We start from the raw sequence: 20,188 nt of genomic DNA on the forward strand, positions 1-20,188 counted from the left end.
TAGCTCTGAGCAGTATTCTGTCCATCGCTTTAGGATGTCTTGTTCTTCTGTTAGACATTTTCCATCCTTGGTCTGGATGTTGGACATAGTTCTACCTTGCCTTGTGTTGGTAAGTTCTTTCACAACTTGGTAGGCTTTCTTGCTGTTGTTTCTTGTCAGGTTTTCCTCTATGTCCTGGCATTTTCCTTCAATCCAATTCTCCCTAATTTTATATATCTTTAATATAATATAATTATATATGTGTCTCACTGAGTGTGCCGGTGCACGCGCGCGCGCGCCCGGTGTATCAGTGTCAGTGTGTGTGTGTGTGTGTGTGTGTGTGTGTGTGTGTGTGACATCTCCTTGAAATTTAACCTGAAACTACAATAAGATGCAACAGTGTTGTTTTGGGGTTTAAAAAAAAAATTATTTTTTATTTTTTCCATTTTTTTTTACGCAGCACAGCGCTATGGTGGCTGTAAAATCGTGGGACGTAACTGGTAGGGCACGGCAGTTGGACGTGGTTGGAGTGGTCTTTCTTGATCTCCCAGAGACCATTGTATTTTGCGGAAGTGGGTTGTCGAAAGGTGGAGAATCGATTCAGCCATCCAGCGTTTGTTGCAGGAGGTGTGAACGGAACTGCATCGATGACCTTCGAAATTCATCCATGATATCTATGGTAAAGTAATAATTTGAGCATTGATCACATATGACGTTTTTTTGCACGATAATCATTAGATATGCCCCATCTGATTTCATTTTCATTCATCGGAATGACGGCAACTGTCGAGCAGATGTAACGAGCTCTCGTAACTGAATGAGAACAAATGCCTTTGATAATGTTTATAAATCTCTTGTCCGAATGTTATCCTTGTACTTTGTTGATTAACTACTCCCTTTGATATTTCTTATAGTCAGTAGGTGCCAGATGACAGACAATAACAAATACTTCTGAACTGTGTTTTGGCAAAATAAAACAAGACATTTATTATCAATGCCAAAAATATTTATTCAATTATTGAAACACTTTTTGCAGACCACAGTTTTGTCTCATCACCATCATCATCATTCATATCAGCCACACCACCAATAAGCGTGAATTATTCAGCCATAGTAAGGAAGTTGCGCAGGATATTGAATTAGTTGTGACAGTATTCACACAGAAACTGAGAAAGTGAAACAAGTGATAGTAAATAAAGAATTGGAAGGAAAAGGACTCAGACCGATTATAAGACCAGCCAAAAGAAAGGTTAATTATAATAATGATGATGCTGTTTTAATCACATTCTGGATACAGATAGATCTGGCTAACATGTATCATGATTTATATGATAGCCTACACATCCCCCCTACTCATCATTTTTCTGATAAGATAATGAACATTCTGTTTTTCCCATTGTTAACACTGAAAGTGCACTCATGCACACACATTCTCTCTCTCTCTCTCTCTCTCTCTCTCTCTCTCTCTGAGTCTTTTTCTCTCTCATAGACTGATAGATTCATACATGATAAACACATAATGATTATGATAGTCTTCAGTACACATGTGTATGCATATATTATATAATATGTGTGTGTGTGTGTATATATATATATATATATATATATTATATGTGTGCGCGCACTCACAGTGATATATGGCATGTGGAGTGTTGTACTTAATTAATTGATTAGTGGATACAAAATAAAATATGTTCACACATTCTGAAAGACAAGCTCATAAAGTGAAAATCAGTCCACCACTCATTTAGCCATTAAGTCCTTTATGAACTTACCATTTAGAGTTATTACTACACATTCCAAAAGAAAAATCAGTCTCCTCCCCTCCCCCACCCCTCTCAACTTATTGAGTTCTTTATAGTTTATGAACTTACGATTTTAAGTTACTCTGTTAAGAGTCTGTTGGTTGTTACTATATGTTAGTGTACTATGTATTTCAGTCACATCATTTTTTAGCTGATACATAGTGATACTTGTAAGATCTTACAAAATTATGTGTGCCATACAGACCAGCAGAAAAAGTCAGCCTTGCTGAGTCAATAAAAAATGTCCCTGTCATTCTGTGTTTTTGGTTGTTGTTTGCTGTAATTGGTAATTGTCAAGCTACCAAACAGTTCGTATTATAAAATAACTGGTTGCTTGTCTTAAATTGACAGTCTGATTCAGTGATTGTTTGAATGATTAGTTAATGGTATTAAATCTTGACAGCCATAGGTGGCTTCAGTGTACCTGTCGGGGTCATGGTAAACAGACCATTTTTCACATGTAACAAAACTTGTCACAATGACAGTTGCAGCCAACTATCACACACAAATTTACTTACTTTCCCCCCTTAACTGAGTTTGATGTGTTACTGTTAGTTGTGACAGTATTCACACAGAAAATGAAACAAGTGAAAGTATCTATCAGCAAGTATACAGACTGACTTACATTGTTACAAATGTCTACTTTCTGTTCCACTTTCAGCTTTGGATATATACGGAAGATGGAACAGCATGAATTAGTGAGGAACGGAGACAACCCCTGACTGGCTGACGTGATCACTGTGTTGCCTGACCATGTCCAACATCATCCCCTTTGTGTCCTCTAGTCCTCCTCCTCTGGACGAGGACCAGGCCTTTGGCTGGGATGACGACGATGATGATGATTTTGGGAACTTTGCCAGTGCACCATCAGCTGGAGGGGATGATACTTCAGGGGGAGGGAGCTTCGTTGCTGACTGGCCCGTCTCGGATGTTTCGACTGGCTCAAGCAAGGAACCTTCCCCAGAGAACGATCAACCAAATGCTGTTAAAGATGTGTCTGCTGATGAGAGCTTCTCTAAACATGGTGTTGTCCACAACAAAGAAGAGGTTGGAAGTGATGATGTGGGTGACGATGATGATTTTGCAGACTTTGCCACTTTCCAGGGTGATGGCAGCAGAACAGGGAAACCTCATATTGACTCCTTGCCTTTGAAAACTACCCACCAGCCTAAAGTTGATTGTGATACCGACAGTGACATGGGAGTGGGGAAAGGAACAGACACTGTAAGTGTGATGGAGAAGAGTCGAGAATCTACTGCCACTGACTCGGGTCTGTTCAGCACTGACATGTCTCCTCTTCCACAGTCTGAGAGTCTGTGCATCAGTGAAGGGGACAAAACTTTGCATTCCGATGACGAGACCTTTTCCGACATGCCTCAAGACAGCCAGCCACAAGTATCACCCCACAATGACCTGAATCAGATACCGGCTCATGCTGATTGTGGTCAGGATGAGGACTCTCTCTCACAATGTGAAGATTCTGAAGTCTCCTATGATAAGGAACCAAGCAGGCAATCAGACACAACACTCTCCCCAGATCAAACTGATCAGTGCCAGCCAGCAGCATTTGGAGCTGCTGAGAATGAGATAGTGGAAAATGGAGAAATTAGTTCTTTTGACAATCAGGACAGTACAGATGGATCTTTGTGTCAAAATGAGCGCTCCGGTTCAGTTTCACCAGTTCCCAGCTCTGTGTCTGTGGAAGGTCATGATCAACCAGAAAATGCCAGCTTTGTTGAGAAGGATCAGCAAGAGCAGTCCAGTGTACCAGACATAGAGAATGGCATTTCAGAAAGGATTGCAGAGCCAGAAGGCAGTGCAGCAGGCAGTAGTAATGCCACAGAAGATGCTGAAGACACTCCACCATCTAACATCGACCTGCCTGATTCTGTGACTCAGAGCTCTGATGAAGGATGTGTGAGTAAATTTCCAGGTGAGTGCAATGAGGATGAAGATGAGGATGATGACTGGGCAGCATTTGAAACCTCACCTTCCCCAACACTGGTTGACCATGATGCAAAGGACAAGCCAGATGAACCCGAAGATCTTGTCCTGAGGAAAGACAGCATTCACTTTGATGATGAAGAGGATGCCTCTGGGGCGTCCCTTGAGGATGCTGTTGTCAGTGAAAATGAGAAGCTGGCAGAGGAAGGGAAAACAGAAAGTGCAATGGACAAAGACGCTGAGGGAGATAAGGACATTCCTGAAGAAGACATTCCTGAAGACCTGAGTGATACTCATTGTAAAGATGGTGTCCCCAGAGAGGGAGACTGTCAGCCAGGTCATCCTGTGGACTACACCAGCTCAAAACAATCTTCACACATCTCCTCCACATCGCTGGCAGATGATAAACAAACCAGCTTGGGGAGGGAAGACGATGACTCATTGACAGAAGATGACGGCTTTGGGGATTTTCGTGGAGAGACTGCTCCCACCCAGACTGTTCTGCCTTCAGAAGACAGCACTGCTGGCAATGAAGACTTTGCTGAATTCTCCTCTGTGGAACCTTCCCAAGGGAATGCTGAAGAAGAAGATTTTGGTGGCTTCTCTTCAACTCAAGCGGCTGGTGGGGAAGAAGATGATGATGATGACTTTGGGGACTTCAACGCTGGGTCCTTGTCATCAGGTGCTGCTGCCCCAAACACAGACAAGGACGACTTTGGTGCTTTTTCAAACAAGTCGGGTGACACTGCTGGTGGAGGTGACGATTTTGGTGACTTCAGTGGACAACCTGCGGCCTCTTCGGATTCTGGTTGGGCAGACTTTGGGGAACCACCTAAGCCAAGCTCGGCTGATGATGATGATGATGATGATGATTTTGGCAACTTCTCTACTTCAGAGAAACCAACTGCTCCTGCCAGCTTTTCTGATGGAAAACCAAGTTCCGTGACTGACACAAGGTTCACAAGTTCTGAGGCAACTTCATCATCATCAGAAGATGTAAGTTCTGTATAGTTTTTGGGGGTTTGGGTTTTTCCGTTCCTTTTGTTTGTTCCTTTGGTATTAAATTTAGAAGGCATTCTTCAACAACTGCAGTACTACTACACTAGTCATATGTACAGTAACTTAACAAATTCATGATAAAAAGAGTGCAGTCAACTTGAGAGACATCTCAGATACACAACATAAATTTGTACAAAAAACAAAAGCAAGAGATCTTTTGAATTTGTGTGGTGCATACATAATGTACTAAGATCGCATTGATACTATACATATATTGCAAAAATTACTCGATCTGCTATAGATCTGTGTTTTGTCACATCAAAATTATGACTGCTTTCCTGGCCAGTGAGAGAGCGTGTTGACAGCCCCTATCCCACCCCTTGTCAATAAAGTAAATATTAAAAAAAAGAAGTGTCCAGCTTAAGTTAATATTAACTTAATTTTGATTATTTTCCATTAATTTCAAATATTTTTTTTATTTCATCTGCATTTTTCCAGGTCAAACAGAAGAGAGTGGAGACGGCCCTGAAGAGCTGTTTCCCACCATGCGGTGAAACACAGCAGGAGCCCAGTGATGAAAACGGTGGGGAGGAAGAGGTTGAGGTTGATGTCAGCTCCTGTGACAAGAAAACACTGGGCATGCTGGAGACCATCCTGTCCTATGGGCTGCAGTTCCGCTCAGCCAGTCAGCAGACTTGGCAGGTAGTGCAGCATCCTTCCAGGTAAGTTGAGGTATTAAAATGATAATGATGATATTGATAATAATTAAAGCACTGTTGTGAATGTGGTGACGTTGCAATAGTTTGCCAGGTTATTCTGGTACATTGTGTGTGTGGGTTTTGTGTGTGTGTGTGTGTGTGTGAAGGAGCAACTCTGTTAGTTTCTAGAACTATGAATTATGATTTCTATCTTTTTAATTTTTACTTACTAAATAATGTCTTTAAGATGACAAGCATTTTTGGCTTGAAGTACTAAGTTAAAAGTCTTTGTCTCAGTCTAATTTCGGGGGGGGAATGGGGGTGGAAATGTACTGTACATCAATACCACATCAGGTTGAGTTTTTCTCCTTTTTTCCTTTCTCAATTTCATGTTTTAAAACTTGATTTGTTAGTTGATAACAAGCAGCTCTGTGGAGTAAAACTATGGGCTGTAACATTAACACCGTACCACCTTCGAGTCTTTTACTTCTCCCTTAAACTCTGTGAAGGGTCATCTGGGGCGCTGCACAGAAGAATTGTTCACAAAATTCCTCCGGTTCTGTCGGTTGCATGTCAAAGCCATGTATTCCCCATCCATGATTTTTGCAACATTGTCAGTCCATCATTTTTTTTTTTTTTTTTTTTTCAGCATTCCCCTCCATCTCTCCTCAACAGTTCCTTGAATTGGACTGTTTTTGTTTTTTTTGTTTGTTTGTTGTTGTTTCTTTTTTGTACAATGCCATTGGGTTGCCAGAATGATAATTTCGTGCCCCATACCGTACCATGTCAAACTGATGCCAAGGCCTCCCTTTGCTGTTGCTGCAACAGTGCAAGTACAAGGTCTGAAACCAGTGTGACAGAAATTAGGGATCTTCTGTTGACCCTGTGGCAAAGAGAACCACCCTCTGTGGAGACCCTAAATCACCACACCCCCTGCAGGATGTCCTTGTGTAGAGCCCACTTCCAAGTGGAGGATGCTCTTAAACCTGCTGAGGTTGGTACTGCCTACTAGGTTGTCTTGTTGAGATATCAATGCCCTTGTAGGAACAGTAAAGGAGAGCCTTGGCATCAGTTTGACTTGGTAAGTATATTTATTTGTATTTGTATTTTTATCACAACAGATTTCTCTGTGTGAAATTCGGGCTGCTCTCCCCAGGGAGAGCGCGTCGCTACACTACAGCGCCACCCATTTTTTTGTATTTTTTCCTGCATGCAGTTATATTTGTTTTTCCTATCGATGTGGATTTTTCTACAGAATTTTGCCAGGAACAACCCTTTTGTTGCCTGTGGGTTCTTTTACTTGCGCTAAGTGCATGCTGCACACGGGACCTCGGTTTATTGTCTCATCCGAACGACTAGCGTCCGGACCACCACTCAAGGTCTAGTGGAGGGGGAGAAAATATCGGCGGCTGAACCGTGATTCGAACCAGCACGCTCAGATTCTCTCGCTTCTCGGACGTGTTACCTCTAGGCCATCATTCCACATCAACCAAACTAGGAGTATATGTATGTATATATATATATATGTGTGTGTGTGTGTGTGCATATGTATGTATAATATATGTTGTGCAGGAAAGACCCCAGGGTTAAACTGTGGGGTCAGCTTCAGGATGTGGATGGGTCCCCGGCCGTGGTGTACCAGTGGGGCAAGTCCAACACCAACTCTCACCTCTTCCACACTCTGCACATTGACACCCAGAACATGGTGTGTGCTACTGGTTGTGTAATGTATGGTAGCATTTATATATATATATATTATTTTTATACAAATGTCTGATATCAGTTCTGTCATTTTGTCAGCTTGTCTTTGTTTCTTTTTGTGGGGGGGGGGGGGGGGGGGGGGGGGTTATGATAAAAAATTTTGTATTGGTATAACTTTCTCTGATTTTTTAAATGATTAAAAACAAACAAACAAAAAATCACTGATAAGTGTGTTTGTATGTGTGTGAATATTCCAGCTGTTGCCACAAAGAAAAAAAATTTGCAGGTTATATGAGTTTGTAAAACGCTAATTCCTGTTGTCCATACAAACTGTTGATAATGTTGACATCACAAAGACAAGTAAAAATATGCACGTATGTCGTGTTTGTAAACATGAGATGTTTATTACAACATCATCACCACAGTCATCATTATCATTGGTTTGGCTGCAACAGCAGTGGCATCATATCTTCATCTTCTTTGTAGCTGTTATTGTTGCTACTTTTGAATAAATCAGTCAGTGTTTTAGAACATGGAAAGGTGTCATTCCATGAGAGAAACGTATGAAGAAAACAAAAAAAAACAACCCCCAAACAACCCCCAAAACTGTGACAATTCAACAGGTTAAAGTCAACCTTATGACAGAAAATGACAAGGCAAATATTTTGTATGGAGAGCACAGGAACAGGAGTCATAATGGCTGCTGTCAAAAGAGGGCGCTAGCCAGCTGGACAAAGTGGAGGTTACCTACTTCCGGGAGGTTATCGGCCGTAGTTTCGTTTTCACTGCATATGCGGATAGTAGTTTGCACAGGACAGGAATGTCAGACCCCTGCCGGAGTCTGCACTAGTTGGGTCACGGTAAGTATGTTATTTAAACATAATTTTAGATAGAAAATTTCCATTTTTAAACATAATTAAATTTTAAAAACAAATAAATCAGAAAGGTAATGCCCAAAGTAATTTTTCAGTGCTGTTGTATGTCATGATTAAGCAAGCATAATTCTTTACCTGATATATGCGATAAATGGCAATCAGGTTCCCGTAATTATTCTGTGCAGCTGATAGGACACAAGAAGCGATCAGTACCAATATTTGCCACGGGCCTGAGTCTCTTGGAACCAATCCGAGGAGGAAGAAAAGAGAGAGAGGCAGGGGGGAGCAGCCAGCCGGATCAGAGTGCCGTGTCCTCAGTGCTGTCCCCTAGTCTGGTGGAATCCTCTTCACAGGAGACAGAGCGACGTACTCAAGTAAAGAACTAGTCAGAAAGATCAGTCATCTTCTCAGTAGGAAGATGCAGCTTGTAAGGTTGCATCAGTGGGTTTTGTATCATGTGAATGACTCTTTTTTTTTTTGTCACAAGGCATTTCTCTGTGTGAAATTCGGGCTGCTCTCCCTTGGGGAGAGCCGGTTGTCACAGTTCAGTGCAATCTTTTTCTGGTTTTGATTTGTTTACATGCTGACCTCAACACCAGGCTCTGGGGGACGGTAGCCGATCTTCGCCAGACGTCCAAGTTCGTGGCATCCCTCGGACTTAGAAAGAAAGAAGAAAGATTTGTTTACAAGTGTATTGCAGTAATGTGTACAAGTCTGTTTACAAAAAGAAGGGAAGCTTTTTGTGAACCACTGGGCAGTTCTAACAGTCAGATTTTTACCACCCAGTGGCAAAGAAAAAATATTTTTAAGAATACGTAAAATAAAATATTGTAGAGTCTGTGTAAATTATTTGAAGTAGTGCTGCTAATGTTATCAAATAATGAGGTGTGCAGTTTGTTATGTGCTGTACATGAGTATTTATATATTTTTGGAATCATTTGGATTTTTGTTTGTTTGTTTGTTTGTATTGTACATGTTTGTTCTGGGATATGAGCATTTCTAGATTCTGGTACACTGCTGTTTGTCTTCAGACACTTTATTTCAGGAACTGGAGGTGGAATTCTTGTCAAATTTGAGTTTTTAATCTTTGATTTTTGAATGTCTTGTTGTCACAGGAAATCCCTGCTGTGGACTTTGACTGGAGCACAAGTGGTCTGACCAATCCGCTGACATGTAAGTGAATTTACACCATACTGCTCTGTACTGGTCTTTAGCGGCTATCAGTGTGTGCACTTGGTTGGTTGTGTGATCTGTATATATGGTCTGAAAATGTTGCTTGCGTTTCTCTTTGGATTTGAAGAAAAAACCTTTTTAATTACACATACTTAACCGTGACCCAACTAGTGCAGACTCTGGCAGGGGTCTGTCATTCCGCACTAGTTGGGTCACGGTAAGTATGTTATTTAAACGTAATTTTAGATAGAAAATTTCCTTTCTCTATTGTATACATTATTTTCTTTGTAAGCTAAATAGGTTGTCAGTAAAGGGGATATAAAAAACAAAGAAAATATCACTTTTGGAGACTGCACTGCACTGTGAAGCATAAATTCTACTTCATATGATCAAGTATATATGTATTTAAACAATGGAAATACCGCTTTTGCAGACTACATTGAACTGTGAAGCAGTTGTTCTGCTCGTTATTATCAAACATATCTAATCATCTCTGATATTACAGTAATACTGATAAGTAAAGTCATAAAGAGCTTGATAAATAATTGCACAATATTTACCTATTTACAAATACTAAATCTTGTGTTCCTTGAGCATTCTTTGGTGTGCTGAGAATCTTTTTTTTTTTTTGTTCATTTTCATTTCTCACTCCTCAATTGCACTGCTTGTCTCAAGGCACTGTTTGAAGTGATCATAGTAGATATTAAAGAGTTAGTTTGTTGCCTTCCATACCAGTTTTTATTATTTAAAGAAGAGATTTACATTGATTCTACATTTGGACCAACAATCAGGGTGAATGGAATAATGTGATAAGATTAATTTGAATGCATCAACCTAAGTTCTCCCCCATCATATTTTGTCTATTTTCAAATGTGTGGGTCAGTGTATATATCACATCAGTATATATATATTTTTTTCTGTCCAAACTTTACCAGGACTTAAGCAGTATCTACCAGGAGAAATAAGATATATCATTATCACCTAACTCCAGCTATTTCCCTTCCCCGTGTATAATATTAGAATATGTCCAGAAAAAAGAAAAAAAATCTCTGGCTGTATTTTGTGTGCCCATGGTTCATTCAGATTTTCAGTTTATAAGTATTTGTAAAAAAAAAAAAAAAGATGCATTTTTATAGTCTTTAAAAAAGTCTTTAAAGATTATCCTGGTTTGTAAATGTATTTATTTTTTTGCCTCTTTTTACTTATGATGTTTTAGATTAAAAAAAAAAATTTCTCTTAGTGTTTAAGCATTGCAATGAAGTGCTGCATCTGGATTTGAATTTTCAAGGTTATGTAATATTTTAGAAAAAAAATCATTATCTGAAAAAGTTTTGTAATTAAAAAAAACCCTGTATGATCCCTGTAACAGTGCCACTCTTTCTCAGACCTCTTTGCTTTCCATCTTTTTGTTCCATGTGTGGCTGCTGCTGCTTCGTCGGCTGTGCTTGGTGGTCTGTGCCTTTGTGGTGTGCTCAGCCCATAGTTTGGACCTAGACTTTCTGGTGGGTCAGGACTCACAGGCCTCGGACAAACCATCTGGTGAGTGTGTGTGTGTGTGTATGTTTGTGTGTGTGTTCCAGCTGCAGCTTTAAGGCTCTTGTGTGTTCTGTGGGATTTGTGTGTGTGTGTGTGAGAGAGAGAGAGAGAGAGAGAGAGTGCATGCTACAACTTTTGGGGTCCTGTGTGTTTTGTGGGATTCAATTCTGTCAGTGCACACTGATTTTGTGTTGCTTCTGTGAGTGTATGTTGTGTTTGTGTCAGGTCTTTGTATGTATTGTGTGTGTGACTCATAAGTTGGTTGACTCACTCTTTATGGTGTTTTTCTCTTTTTAACTACTGATCTGTGTAACAAACTGATGTCTGTTCATGCGTGGTGCTTTTTCTGTTTCTTTTAATTTCATGTTTATCAAAATCTGTGCGTTTCTTCTTCTTCTTCTCTCCAGTACAATCTGTCATAATCAAAATAATGTTCATTGTTCTTTTTGTATGAGCTGTTTGTATCATGTGGCTTGGAGTGCCTCACTGCCTGTACAGTTTGGTGTAATTGCTTATCTGATGTAACAGGAGTTTCTGTCCTGTTTGAATCTGGATTTTCTACTAATCAATGTCCTGTCCTGAAAAGACATGCTATTTTTGTATAATCTGTCAGTTGATGTTAGTATTGGTTTAGTGATGTGTTGTATACACAGTTATTTTATCAGGTACTTGGTTGGACCTAAAAAAAAAAAGGTCATTTGGGTGTGGGTGTCTCTCTCTCTCTCTCTCACACACACACACACTCAAACTAACTATCAATGCATCATATGTTTACCAAATGGATATCAGTGATCATGCTCTGACATTGTGTCACTTCCCCATTGATTGAAAAAAAAAAGCTTTTGTTTTGTTGTTAATTTTGTTTTATAAGTAACTTTGGCGATGATGATCTTTTGGGGAACTCTTTCATTTAGTTATTTTTTGTTATCATCTGCTTGTCAATTTCAGCTTCACAAAGGCAGATAACTTCTCATAAATGGCGCAGTCTTTTAAATCTGGCAAAGGTTGATTACTGGTTAAAAAGGGAGATCATTTTTTCAGTCAGATGGTGTCAACAGCCATAGGATGTGTCATTACGGATTCTGACATCCAGACGTAGACATTTTGTGTACATATCATAATATTTAAGACACAGAAATATCTTTGGAGCGTTTTCCTCAAATTTATAATCTGCTGAGCTTTCACTCTGCAGATTTCTCCTTTAATTCAGTTCTCTCCCTTGCATTTGCTCCCCAAATTTTATCTTCTTTTTCTTTTGCTATGAAAGATTATTCATTCTATTGCGCACTTGTCCCATTGGTTAAATTCTTTAAATGATGAATTTCTGTGTTACATTGATTTGACTGGTTTAGTGTTTTAGTTCACTGCCCCCTCTCTCCAGATGTTTTCAGTATCATTGTCTTTTCATTATTCTTCAAAATGAAAACAGAGTTAATCAGTTATTCATTTTCAGTGTAACATCTTATAAAAAAAAAAAAAAAAGAAAGGAAAGAAAAGAAAAAAGAAAATCCTTTATAGGTTGGCGGGAAATGCTGGGTTAAATGTCCTGTCAACCATAAAAAAAAGAAAATCCTTGATATAGGTGGGTGGGAAATGCTGGGTTAAATGTCCTGTCAACCATAAAAAAAAAAAAAGAAGAAAATCCTTGATATAGGTGGGCGGGAAATGCTGGGTTAAATGTCCTGTCAACCATTAGTGCTTGGGGCTGGAGTGATGAAGCTTGTGCTGTGTACAGATCAGTACTTTGTGGCTGATTAAAATATAAAAAGTAACACGGTGTTGTGTCTGAGCAACTAACAACGTAACTGCATTGATTGAGCCACTGTTGTGTTGATGTCATTATTAACACTAACAGATTGCGTAGTAATGGCCACATATCATAAAATGTGCACACTTCTCAAAACAAAAACAAAAAAAACAAAAAAAGGAAAGAAAGAAAGAAAAACCAAAGTTTTCTTTTCTCACAACCAAAAATATAAGAAAAGATAGAACCTCATCCCCTACAGAATCTGTTGCAGTCAGTAATCCCACTTGATCCGGGAGCTGTGCTAGACAATCTGAAACAAAAGGAGTGAAAGTGCAACAGAAACCAGAAAGGAAATAGTTTGATTTGAAAAGAAAACTGAGGCCCGTTATGCTAAAACTGAAGTCTGTTATTTTTTTTTATTATTATTTTTTTTCCAGAGATAATTCCCAAGGGCGCTTATCTTTTGGTCTAGATCCTCCTCACTGTTTCCAGCTTGTATTTCATATTTGACTGCAAAACCAGATGATGAACACACCTTTGTTCCGTGTTGATGTTGTGGTGTGTCCTGTGATACGTTTCATGTATGGCAAAGACTTTACGCTAATGCTTGTGAAGCATGAACGACATTAGTTATTTCTCATTGCTGCCTGAAAATGATATTTGTGTGGTCCTCCCCTACTTCCACCACCCCTGTCCCCCCCCCCCCCCCCACCCACCTCCCCTCCCCCCAACCCTCCCAAGGAAAATGCACATACCACACACATACGCATGCCAACACCAGAAAAGGTGACATATGCATGCACATGTGCATGATTACACACACACACACACACACACACACACACACACACACACACAAACACACACGCAGGCGCATGTGTATAACAGACACACACAAAAGCTTGTGTCACACACAAACACACGCACACACACACACACACACACACACACACACACAACACAACACACAGACATGATTGGCTCACTGCATTTAAAAAAGAAAAAAAATCCATTCATTGGATTCATTTTGTCTATTAGTATTACAGTATTAGTGGTACTAACCCCTTCTGTTAATGTTTTAATCAAACTCCTTATAGATGAATGGGACTGGGGTAAGTTCAGTTCTCTATAATCCTTAATTCTTTTTTTCGCACCATTTGATTTGCAATCATTTCAAACTTGTGTACTTTACATGACTATTATAGGCACTGCATGCTCATTTAAAGTAGTTCAAGATTGATTGAGTGCATGCATGGGTAATGTTGATTTGTTTTGAATGGGATTGAGTTTTGTTTTGCTTTTTTTTTTTCCCAATATTTTTTTTCTTATGCTGCTTTTGTTTTGGTTTGGTTTGGGGTATTTTGATTTGTTTTGTTTGTTTTTTGCTTTAGGGTTTTTGTTTGTTTTTTTGTTTGTTTTTTGGGGGTTTTTTTTTCAGCATGTGACAGTGACATTGTGAGTTTGTTCATACAGTCACGGCAGTTTTTAGAAGAGTTTGTTCTGTGAAATTTCAGCTGGTTTGGGGAAAGTTTGTGAATTTTGAAGAGTCGGCTGTATGAAATAGTTTTCAAAGTGTAGTGCTAAGAAGAGAAGAAGTAGTAAAAAATAAATGAATGAATACTAGATCAGTAAAGTAGATAATTAGATAGATACATAAAATAAGATATGATAAAATAAAACAAAGTCATGAGAAAAGATGATGTGAGGTAGGTATGTAAGGTTTATTTCACCGGTTAATGTTGTCACTCTTTTGACGTTGTTTTGTTCTTTCAGAATATTTTACTCTTTACAGTCATTACATGAATGTATTGATTTGTGATTCAGAGACAGCAGAAGGTGCTAAGGTTTGTAAAATAAAATAAAAGAAAGAAAGAAAAAAAAGATCAGATTCATTTGGGAAAAAAAAAAGAAGAAAAAAAAGATTGGGAGTTTATAAGATAGAAATCATTGAGGAATCATGGAGTGATGGATTGAGTATGTTATCTGTTGGACTACTCAGTTTGCTTTTCATGTTTTAATTTATACTTGTCAGTTCTCTCTCTCTCTCTCTCTCTCTCTCTCTCTGTCTCTCTCTCTCTCGTCTGTTCATCATCACTAAATGCAGTTTTGCACTGCTTTCTTAAATGAAAGGTCTCTGTTCACCAGCACATGATAATGATGATGCATACCTAATCATTTTGAATGAGAATGGTTCTCTGCTTCCCTCCCACTTGTGCCCCATCTCTGTCTCTCTCACTTTCTCTGTGTGTCTGTGTCTCGGCTCTGTCTGTCTTCCACCCATTCCCCCCATACCCCACCCCACCCCTCCCCTCCTCTATCCCTTTCTCTCTCTCTCTCTCTCTCTCTCTCTCTCTCTCTCTCTTATTTACTTACTTTCCTTTTGCTTTTGTTATTTTGTTATGTAACACTCCATGGCTGGTTAGGATTTTTTGTTGTTGTTTGTTTGTTTATTTATTTATTTATTTTTTATTATACGCATATAAAAGTGACGTTATCCCACATTTGCTTTTCTCATTACCCATATACCATGGTGAAATAGAATTTGGTTTAATTTCTCTTCTAAAGTTCTATATCCTCTTTCCCTGCCTTTTTGAGTTTCTCCCCTTTTTGTTTTTCCTCTGTCTCTGTCTCTGTACAGTTCTCTCTCTCTCTTGCTCTCTCTCTGTCTGTCTGTCTGTCTGTGGTGTCAAATGTGATTGTATTGTTATCATCTTCAACAGAATTATCCACTTTTTGTCTCAGTGCCAGTTTGTTCTGGTTCCATAAAACATTTCCCAATGACATCACTCAGACATTTTTCATCGTTTTCTGTGGGAGATGTTTTCAGCTTCAGCTGGTTTTGGTTTCAACTTCGGGGCCCCAGTATTTACTACTTTTTTTTTCAGATATCCCTATGTGATTTATGAAGCTGATTCTTTGTGTCGATATTGTAAAAATTGTCTTGTAATAAGTTGTATATCTTTTTTTTTCTTCTTCTTTTTTTTCCTTTTTTGTTACTTATATTTTTTTAAAAACTGGTCAAAGTAAGTAACACAAATTATGTATTAAATACAGTCACTTGTTAAGAGCAGCAGAGGGTAATCTGAATCACATCTGTAAAAAAAAAAAAAAAAAAAAAAAAAAGAAGCAACAACACACACACACACACAAACCCAACAAATTACAGCCCATCTTTGTTCTGCATGCTTATATAATATACAGTTTTATAAATGAAGTCTGAATGCAAATAACTCCTCAGAAAATTTCCTTTTTTGTTTATTTATTTATGTTATGATTTTTTTTTTTTTTTTTTTTTTTTTTTAAGGGCATATAAGCTGGAGAGGAAATAGGTTAGGTGTTTTATTCAATTATTGTTTATTTTTGGTTTGGTCTTTGTGAGGAAGAATGTAAGAAGGCAATCTTGAGATGGAGTGTTTGATAAAATTCTACAATATTTGTTTTTGGTTTGATTTTATTATGTATTATTTGTGTGTGTGTGTGTTTGCTTTGTTTAGAATGTTTTTGAGTGTATTTGGAATGTGTGTGTGTGCGTGCGCATGCACGTTTGCACACGTGTGTGTTTGCATGTACTGTACATGTGCATGTGGGTTTTTGTTTCTTGTTTTTTGTATGCTCTTTTGCAATTAAAAATAAAAAGTTATTTCTTTTATTGACTTCTTTCAGATGGCAGATATGTTGAACTTGAAGTGATGAAAACTTTATACTGTAGTCAGAATTATGATATGGAAGATCTTTTTTAATGGAAGTATTTATGATTTTGATATATACTCACCTGTTATAAATTTGTCAGAGGCATGCAGACATTGTTTTAGAAATGATACACTGAAAATAAAGATTGTTTTGCAAACAAGTGAACTAATTCATACAGCTTTTAAAATTCCTGTCAGATGCCTGAATATTATTTCCATGCAATATTCTGTTGGCCCATTGGACAACAAAACAAAAAACATAATTTATGTTAGCATGACACAAATATTGGTTAACTCAAAGATGAGCTATTCAGTGAAACAATATTACTCATTGGCATTTCATGTTTTGTTTATTCACATACATCTCTTCTTATAGAAAACTATTATTAGGAGTAAGAGCAGTAAAAAACAAATTTCGCTTCGATTGGTACATTGTGCCTCTCTAGAAATTCATCTGATGTGCTTTCATTTTCTCTTCTCATCTGTCTTCCTCTTCCTTCTTCTTTTTCTTCTTCCTTTTCCTTCTCTTCTTCCAACTTCCCCTCTCTTCTTCTTCTACTTCTCCAGCTCCACCTTTGTATTGTACTTTTGTAGTAAACTGGATTGTTCAGGATCTGGTTCATTAACAGACAAATATTCTGTGTGTAGTTCAGCCAGCTATTTTGGTTTTCATCCTGTTTCAGATGGTAATGTTCACGGGACTGTCTTTTTTTTTTTTTTTTTTTCTTTTTTTTTTATACATGTCACAAACTCATGAAGTTTGTTCAAAGCAACACATTTCTAAATATAGAAATTACACAGGGCATGACTGCAACATTCCAGATGTATACATGGGTTATGATAGAACTAGAAGCTTGAAATTTTTTCTTAACTTCAGCTGATTTTTTTTTTTTTTTTTTTTAATTCACAGGGCATGAATGGAACATGCACTGAGTTTAGTATTGTAATCTTCACATGTGTAGATGGCTTAATGATAGAAGCTTGAAATGGAGTTATGGCCTAGAGGTAATGTGTCCGCCAAGGAAGCGAAAGAATCTGAGCGCACTGGTTCGAATCGTGGCACAGTCGCCAGTATTTTTCTCCTCCACCACTAGACCTTGAGTGGTGGTCTGGATACTAGTCATTCAGATGAGACGATAAACCAAGGTCCTGTGTGCAGCATGCACTTAGCACACGTAAAAGAACCCATAGCAACAAAAAAGGTTGTCCCTGACAAAATTCTGTAGAAAAATCCACTTCCATAGGAAAACAAATTAAAAAAAAAACTGCAGGCAAAAAAAACAACAACAAAAAACCACCAAAAAACTTACAACTACCACAGATAAAATGGCACTATGCGCTGTGTGTCCTCAGTGTTCCAGTCAGAACTGCTGGACGCCCCGCGGTCCAGCGTCAAGTCCTCGCAGCCTCTGGAGGACATCCTGAAGAGCGTCAAGCCCACCAGCGTGCGCAGCCGCCGGGATGATGCCGCCGCCAGCTCCCAGATGAGCGCGGAGGCTCTGCGGGTGTTGGCCAGCTTGCCCGACCTCACCTTCATGCAGTCCAAAGTGCTCATGTTCCCCATCAAGAACTGAGGAGTGTGGCGTGTGGAGAGAGGGAGCTTGTGGAAAACGGTTTTGGTGACTGAACTTTTGAGTGGGGGGTGGGGTGGTGCGGCACGGGTGGGAAGGGGGAATGGGGGGGATCCTAGTGGAAAAGGTTTGGAAGCATGATGACAAAACTATTGCTATTATCATGTCAAATCTGAGAAGGTCATGGCGTCTGTTGGGGTTTTTGTTGTTGTTGTTGTTGTTTTTTGTGAAGTGAAAAGAATTATGAAATTAAACATTTTTTTGAAGAATTCAAAAAGAAAAAAAATGCATGGTTCATTGAAGCTGTTCTTAAGAGTGGTGGTGTTTTCCAGCAAGTTCAGTAGGAATTTTTTTGTTTTTTTGTTTTTGTTATCCTGATAATTGCTTTTCACATGAAACAAAAAAAAGAAGAAAAAATGCTGGCCTCTGATTAATTGTTACCAGATCAAAGTCCGTCTCCCAACCAGATTTCTGAAAAGAGATGTGCCCGGTAATGAATTGAAAGGACCATTGAAACCATACCACATATATACAATAGGTTGTGATTTGGTGTAAATGAAGTATGTAATTTATTTCCGTAAGGGACTGGATGTTTCTCAGATGATTTGCTTGTTTTGTGAGGGTGTCAGATTACACAGGCTTGCATACATGAGCAGAATGTATCATAAGCATCCTTAGAACAAACCAGGAGGAAAAAAATGCAACATTTCACATGAAAACACTTGACCTTGTGTGTTTAAGTCAGTGCGACTGTTCACATAAATTTGTATCTTTGCTAGTGAACAGACATTGTAAAAATTCACTGGCAACAGTACATTGCGTTTGCACCATTGTATGGTCCTCATTGTGGGTCTTTAACTTATAAATATACATGTAATATATGTTGTTGTTTTTTTCCCTCAAGAACTAAGCACACTGGATTACACTGCTGGTCAGGCATCTGCTTAGCAGATGAGGTGTAGCGTATATGGAATTGTCTGAAGGCAGTGATGCCTGCTTGAGCAACTGAACTGAAGTTTTTACCTACTGTCCTGGTGGAAACCATTCTGAAGCATTCCATGAAGCAGGTATCCACATAGATCCATCAGCGGCAGATTCATTAGTCCAGAGGTTTTAAGCCCAGGTCATGCAAATGCTTCCTTGATTTTGTGTGACATACAGTGTCTTACCTGAATTGCGTTGCGGATTGTTTATTGTTGTGAGACTGCTTTTTGTCCACTTCACATTTCTTTCATCTTTCATTGCGAATGTTCTGAATTTCCAGTAAGGTTTCAGTGTGTATTTTTGGAGGATGGATTATTAAGAGAGTATGTAGTGTAGTTTTCTTCTCTACGTTTGTTCAAGACTGCTCATGTTAAAAATCCTGTAATCCATGTCTTTCAGTGGGTTATGGAAACAAGAACATACCCAGTATACACCCCCCCGAAAACGAGTATGGCTGCCTACATGGCGGGGCAAGTAAACAAAACGGTCATACACATAAAATGTTGCATGTCTGTCTGAGAGTGTATGCGTGCATGACTGAAACATGATTGAATGACACAGGAAACAAATGATGAGCGCCCAGTGGCAGCCGTCAGTCGCCTCTACGCAGGTAGGCAGCCTGTTAAGCAAATGACCAAGGATTGATGCAAAGTATCCATATCAAATCAAATCAAGAATACAAAATTAAAAAATAAGGGTTTTAACTTTGAAAGCAACTTGTTTTGTATTCCTTTGTCTTCTTGCTTTTTGTTCTGGTTCTGGTGGCACATTCAGTACTTTTTGAGGTGAAAACATTGTTTTGTACAACGGATGGTAAAACAAAGAAACAATGAGAGAAGGGAAGAGAGAGAGCATAGGAAATATCTCTACCATTCTTGTGCAGTAAAAGTGTTGATACAAGCTTACGAGCTGCCACCTCTGCTGATGATAGCTGCTGTCATCACAAAGAGGAGACGTGAACTTGTGTGTCCATGAGTGAAGTGGAGGCCGTCACTTGTTTGTTCTTGTTTCACAGTTCCCACAAAAGCCTGCCTATCATGTGGCAGTGACCTCAAACAGGGATTATGTGGTCATTACATGTTTGGAATATTTTGGAGAAATTGAGGTACTCTATTTAAAGGCCTTATAAGTCTGTAAATGTACAAATTTGGGTTTGTAAGAGTGTGTATATTCGATGCTTCCCTCCACCTCCAAAAAATTAGATATTAAGGTATCTTTTCTGTGTTTTGCTCCCGGGGGGGAAATAACACATGTTGACACTGGAACTTGAAATCAAACAGGATTCTTGCAAATTCTGATATTCAGAGAATGAAAGTGAACTTTCGTTCTCAGAATGATTTCCCTTCATGTTCTTCCTGTTACTAACATCCAGGTGTTTGCAACGAACTTTCATTGGAAATGTGGATTGTCGTTTAAAGATTCAAGTGAATCAGAATGCCAGATCATTGGGAATTAGTCAAGTAGAATCTCAAAATTTTGTTAAGTTT

General features: G+C 38.8%; 1 protein-coding gene across 2 annotated transcripts; it reads left to right on the forward strand.

Annotated features, from left to right (window-relative positions):
* The first annotated feature begins 568 nt into the window (after positions 1–568).
* On the forward strand, positions 569–17,760 carry LOC143281578 (uncharacterized). 2 transcript variants are annotated; one of them, XM_076586814.1, is made up of 9 exons: positions 569–658; positions 2,446–4,724; positions 5,226–5,449; positions 6,998–7,130; positions 8,187–8,375; positions 9,117–9,174; positions 10,651–10,713; positions 13,555–13,569; positions 17,500–17,760. In XM_076586814.1, exons 2-9 carry the CDS (start codon positions 2,538–2,540, stop codon positions 17,718–17,720), a joined length of 3,090 nt encoding a protein of 1,029 aa, XP_076442929.1. In that variant the 5' UTR covers positions 569–658; positions 2,446–2,537; the 3' UTR covers positions 17,721–17,760. The 2 variants fall into 2 exon arrangements, with proteins under 2 accessions (XP_076442929.1, XP_076442930.1); XM_076586815.1 differs by lacking the exon at positions 13,555–13,569.
* Positions 17,761–20,188: the final 2,428 nt, after the last annotated feature.

The sequence above is a fragment of the Babylonia areolata genome, chromosome 4 (genome assembly GCF_041734735.1).
Source record: "Babylonia areolata isolate BAREFJ2019XMU chromosome 4, ASM4173473v1, whole genome shotgun sequence".
Classification (NCBI taxonomy): Eukaryota; Metazoa; Mollusca; class Gastropoda; order Neogastropoda; family Buccinidae; genus Babylonia; species Babylonia areolata.

Excerpts from the sequence above, each read along its gene's own strand:
- LOC143281578 (XM_076586814.1), top strand. The coding sequence starts at position 2,538 with ATGTCCAACATCATCCCCTTTGTGTCCTCTAGTCCTCCTCCTCTGGAC. Across the intron at positions 4,725-5,225 it reads CTTCATCATCATCAGAAGAT|GTCAAACAGAAGAGAGTGGA; the intron begins GTAAGTTCTGTA and ends GCATTTTTCCAG. Across the intron at positions 9,175-10,650 it reads TCTGACCAATCCGCTGACAT|CCCATAGTTTGGACCTAGAC; the intron begins GTAAGTGAATTT and ends TGGTGTGCTCAG.